The sequence below is a fragment of the Gekko japonicus genome, unplaced genomic scaffold (genome assembly GCF_001447785.1).
Source record: "Gekko japonicus isolate JY-2015 unplaced genomic scaffold, Gekko_japonicus_V1.1 scaffold326, whole genome shotgun sequence".
In the NCBI taxonomy this organism is placed as follows: domain Eukaryota; kingdom Metazoa; phylum Chordata; class Lepidosauria; order Squamata; family Gekkonidae; genus Gekko; species Gekko japonicus.
Genome location: NW_015165245.1, coordinates 596,224 through 602,223, shown reverse-complemented (window position 1 = coordinate 602,223; position 6,000 = coordinate 596,224). Strand labels below are relative to the sequence as shown.

At 36.6% G+C, this 6,000-nt stretch overlaps 1 protein-coding gene across 1 annotated transcript in view; it reads right to left on the bottom strand.

Annotated features, from left to right (window-relative positions):
- Positions 1-4,407: 4,407 nt before the first annotated feature.
- Positions 4,408-6,000, bottom strand: part of LOC107109440 — a 68,962-nt gene continuing 67,369 nt past the window's right edge. Inside the window, exon 20 of the mRNA XM_015410061.1 lies at positions 4,408-4,582. Coding sequence (XP_015265547.1) covers positions 4,508-4,582 — 75 coding nt within the window. The 3' untranslated portion in view covers positions 4,408-4,507. The remainder of the gene's footprint in view (positions 4,583-6,000) is intronic.

Below are 6,000 nucleotides of genomic sequence, written 5' to 3'. Positions count from 1 at the left end.
GGGGTATAAAATCTTCTTCTTCTTGGAGCAAAACTTTGATTACCAGGTACTGGAGCCCAAAAGGCAGATACAATGGTTGTTACCAAATGGCTATCACCAGCCTGACCTTCTGCAGGTCACCTAGCTAAGCACCACTGAAGATGAAACAGCTGGACAGATTCTGCAAGGTAGTGCTTATGACCTTATGAAAAATTTGCATGTTGCAGGCAGTTCTGGGTGGCTAATACATCATAAGCACTCTAACTGGTATAGCTTCATGTATGTCTCATTCCCTAAAGGGTGGCTTCTTTCAGTAGAGCGTATAGGAATATGGTGGCACTCTACACAGCTACAGATTTTTAGGTTGTCTTCCATTCTTACAAATGTAAACTTATGGAGGTCACCAGTTCGTTCCCTTTTGCTCTTTACCTTCAGCTACTTAAAAGGTTAACTCACTAGCCAGCTTAGATATGATACTGGCAGATATATCAATTAATCTTCCCAATTTTCTTAAACAGGGAAATAGTCGCATGGACCCCCGTTTAAACTGGGGCTGTGGTGCCAGGGGAAGAGGAGCTTTAACCCTTTCTCTCCTGCACAGTTTGTGGTTAGCAGTTCTGGAAGGTTAACTTTTTCCATTCCAGGACTAATAAGCCCTGGGCAAGGAGGGCTTTGCTTTAATTGGCAAAACTATAATCGAAGTCCTTCTACCCAAACACTGTGGTCACACGATTTACCTATAAAGCATCCTTGAAAGATCCATAGATAGATTATCCATTGTATCATCTGGTTTAGCTCCCAGATTTTGTTGGGGCCTTTACTGGAGATCAGGTGAAGGAAAACCTGTGCTGATTCTTAATAAGCACAAAAGGATGTTTCCAAAATGTTTCTCTCACTGTTTATACAGAGGCTCCCTTTGTTTCCTTTTTAAATGCCATCTAGTCTTAATCCTCTTGAAAGCCTGGGTACATTACAAATAAATCCGGAGAGGAAATGCATCATGAAACCAGAGAAGTTTTAGCAAAAAGCCTTGATTGCTTGGGTGAATCTCAAAGGAACACAAGAAAGACTTAACATTCCTTTCCTAGCTAGTGGAACAGCTGAAACTTCACCTTACCTAGCAGCTCATTAGCAGAGATGGCCAGAACATCAGAAGAGAACAGAAAGAAAACTATGAACAGTCTTTTAAGAAAGTGCAAACTGCCAGCTCCATAGAATCCAGCTCCAAAATGCAACCAAAACATGTTTGAAGATATATTCATAAATTAAAAATCATTGTATTTAGTACACAAAACTGTGAACAGTCACCCAAACTAAACAGAAATACATAGCAATGTATGTAGTTATTCTAGACGTACAATTATTTTGCCTCACACTTTGAGAGACAAATAGTGTGAATTCAACATATACAACACTGTACCGGGACAAAAAAATAATGCTATATTTTAATTCATTTTACTTTAATTCATCTTTGCTTTTCATTCATACCCACTCAGCCTCAAATACTGTTACATGTTTCAAAAACAGGGTAGACCTTGACTTTGAAGAACATCCTGTGACACAAGGAATCCTGAACAACTTTTTCTTCTCATGCTCCTACATACACCCTCCAGTTTGGCCAACTCTGCCCATTGCACTTGTGTGTTTAAGCAAGTCTATCTGTTAGCTCCCATTTCAGAGCACTTTCCTTGAACTATTAATTAACTTTGACACCTCTGTGCTTTGAGAAAATGATCCAATGAGGCCCATTTTCACTTAACCATATTTTAATTTGGTCTGACATTTTACTGCCCAAACATTGTTTTCGTTCACCACCCTCAACCTGTTTCACTTTGTTTTAAAGACAGATTTACTTAGGGGGAAACAGCTATATTCTGGGACTCCAGTATAGCAAATCTGACTCTGTTTTGTTTTTTTTTTTTTAAACACAAGTAAAAATAGTGAAAGTTTTTTTAAGCCACTGATTTTTAATAAACCATTTTACATTTTTTACAGTGATCATGTTCCAATCCTGAAAACACATAAATGCTTTAAAAAACAGGCACTTGGATTCTAAACACATTTGGTTGGAAGTATGGTCTGTTACAGTGTGTTTTGTGCAGATGTAATAATATTTATACCATTACTAATGTCTTCAGTTATCTTAAAAAAACATGACAATATACATTAAAATAATTGTGAAAGGTATGCTATTATCTAATGACATTTTAAAGAGTGTTAGGTGGGCACAAATATTTTTATTTCTGACAAAAATGTTTATAAACATGTGCATGATTAATGAGCCTGTAAATCCCTTCCCATATTCCACAGGAAATGTGCTTTCAAGCCTTAACATAGATCACAAATGAAAAGAACGTGTGGAAAGTCTGGCAAAGTGGAAAAGCCCAAACTACACATTACTCTAATTTCAGTGTCACTTTCATGATTTAAAAAAAAAGTAAAGCTCTTGTGGAGGACTGAAATCAGGAATGGAAGATTCTTATTTTTTCATGAAAACAGTTTTTTTCCTCACCACATAAGAAAGAGTAGGGATACATGTATCTCCTCCCTTTCCAAGAGGATAATCAACTTGCGAAAGGGCAATTGTGAGAGTAGAAAAAGGTTGGCAGCATAATAATTAAACATTCCTCCATACAGACCTTTCTTGCACTGCAGCAACCAGTAGATACTCTGCATTTTGGGGGTGGATCCACCAGGGAGAGGGAGTGTAGTTTAGCCTCTTTCCACTTTGATGGACACCCTGTCACTTTCTTCTTGTGTTGTAAATATGAAGCAAAGGTAGTAGACAATACTATCCATGTCACAGACAACAATGGGTGCTTTCCTAAAATCTGAATCACTTGAACACACCCGTGAACTGTCTTTAGAACATTAGATGTTTTTTCAATTTAACCACAGAGATCAAGCTGACTCATGCTTGTTTTAAAAAGTTGCTACCCTGACAACTGAACAGTCTACAAATCCTATAACTGAAAGGGGAAACAGAACACAATCCACCTAGAATGGGATGGGTTTGTTTACAACAGAATTTTTTCAACAAACTGTCTTGTTCTGCAAGACCCAGCTTCTGATTTATGACTATGGAATGATGCAAACAGATTGCTGCCTCATGGGATAGGATTACAGTGCACAGAGACTAAAGAAAATAAATAGTGAAGCTTTCACAAGTGAGGGAGACAATCCCAATTGTACATCTCCTCCATCCTCCCATATGAAATTTGTGAGGGCATGTCTTCGTATGTGTTAATCCAGGGGCAAAAACTTAATTTACTGATCTTCATCTCCATTAGCTCTTCCCCCAAACCATGCAGCTGATTCCACCAGTGGGTATAAAAACTTCAGTGCTCCACTCACCTACCTAACCTCTATCTGAAACTGAAAAGAGTTTTCAAAAACTGTGTATGCCAAGGCATTGCATCTGCTGTTCAAACAAAAATCCAAGGAGTATACAGTTCACTCCTTGGAATGCCTGAAATAGCTCTATCAATCCCAGCCATTGTGCATAGGGCCACTGTCTTCTCTCGTGCACATAGACAAGAATGTGGCTTTACTGTCCAGTAAGAAGTGCTAGCACCAGAATTCCAGATACTCATATGGTCCGATCTTCTACCCTTTCCTTTGTTGCCTTCTTGACTTTGTGTTAAGCCCTGAACTCCCTATATCAATGCAAACTTGGATTTCTTTTATTCTAGGAACAGTACAAAACAGAATACCATAGAATGCTTTTCATTGACTATATACTATCAAATAATTATCATGAAGTACATTTACTGAATATATATCTCATGTTAAACCCTTCTAGCTATTTGGGGCCACAGAAGTGAAAACCTGAAGTAGCTCTAAAATGACACATACGTTCCAGAGAGAAAATTTATAACAAAACATATAGTTTGAAATCATTGATTTCATCAGTGGTGATCTAGCAGGTAAGCTTCAATAACATGGAAAATTATAGGAACAAAAATTGCAATCCTTTGTCTGCTGTAGAGCACTTTCAGAAGAATGGGGGGCAAATGAAGTACAAAGAAGACAGTAACCTTTGAGCTACTAGCATCACAGAGCTACAAAATACAGAGGTCATAACAGCTCCTAGATCCCATAAGGTTGAATCTGTCTGCAAAAGAAATGCTCAAATAGAGAAACATTCTATATTGTCAATTTATACATTGCCACATTAGAGTTATTACCATACCAGAAAGCACTGTAGAATGAAAGGCAGCTTTTATTTAGGAACAGTGATTCTTGTTTAGAATGATGATAATCTGTTATTTATTGCTTAATTACTTTTTCACAGGAAATAAATAGACTCATAATCCAATGCACTAGACAGGAAATACCAGTCATCTACCAAAAAACCCAAAACAAATCTGGCATTACTCAGAACACTGTATTATCTTTGCATTACAAGCTAGTTAAGCCTTTGCAGGATAACTGAAATTTTAGTGGTGTCTTCATTTTCTGACTCAGTACATTATTTAAAACTAATATTTGCTTAATGTGGCTTCAAAACTGAATGAGGTAAGTAATGTTATTCTATCAAAGATTTTAAATTTGGAACATTTTTTATCTGGAAATCCAACAGCATCTGTCCAAATGCTTTGCCCTGTTAAAAAATAAAATAAAATACATATTAAAATAAATGTCTTCTCATTTTCAGACAGTTTCCTCCTCTCCCCCACATACTTCTCCCAGAATAAATCTGCATCATTACCAACCAGTACACAGATAGATCCACATGCACAGGTTCTTGTCTCCAATCCCCACTCCCTCCTCTGAACAGTTACATCCTACATTACGCTAAGTCATTTCTGAATCAGAGGCTAGTCTTCCCTCTCAGTGCGCTTTTTTATTTAGTTATTTAATGCCACATTCTGAGATGGAAAGCTTACAGCTGCAATGGAAGCCAACAGGCTGAGAAAATGTTTGTTAACTTCTGGACAGAGTTCATAAATTCATTCTGGGATTGCGTCTTTATGAACTGTCTAGAATTTGGAGAACTATCTGGGGAGCAAGAGGGTAACTGGGTACGTGGTCAAACTCCCCAACATGTCAGTAGGGATTTACTTCCACATAAATTATTTAGTGAGCTGGGCAGAGTTTATGCAAATTAATTATTACAATAGAACATGTAATAGAAACTGCTTGCAAGATGAAATGTGCACAGACTACCAGGAAGAAGAAGGTACAGATGTAATGAGGATCTTTTTTAAAGTTCTCTCTCCACATTTATATGAAAGTTAGCTTGTTTTGAAAAGATAGGACCAGATTACATGCAAAAGAACCTATTTCAAGAAGATGGTCAAATGACCTTTTGACTTTCTCATTTAAAACAAGAGAAACGTTTTCTTTTAAATTTGGACATTTGGCCAATTGAAGCACAGAGCATGACAAGGTAGGAGAAAAACTCTGAGAGAAAACTAACTTCTAAAGAATGCAGGTACTACATATGATATCCATATTTTAACATATGTGATGGACTTGTAAGAAAGCCAAAGAATTCTGGTCACAAGTACAAATATTAATGCAAAAGATCTTAAAGATTAATACATAGTTGAAAGCAGAATCCTTTTTATTAGGACTAATGGACAATCAGCTGGAAAGAAGCCATGGAACTTTATTTGTATAAATGACCATGGCAACAAGAATATTATATGCACAGAAATGGAAGTGTCTGAGAATACCTACAGTAGAAGAATGGTTGGAGAAGATGTTGGACCTTGCAGCAATGGCTTAACTTACTGCATTGGTTAGGGAAAATACAATTAATTTGTTTATTATGGACTGGAAATCCCTTATAGATTTTTTGCAGGAAAAAATAATAATGACTTGATGATTTGTGGTTTTGATGATTAAGGTATTAGGATACAAAAAAGAGAGAGTTCTTTATTTTTCATATATAGCAAGTAATCAAACTTATATTTGTTGTAGAGAAAATTGGAAGTCTTTTTCTATTTTATGCTCTATTTTATGTATGTTTTTTCTGTCCCCCCCCCCTCTTTCTCTTGTTTTATTTTATCAATG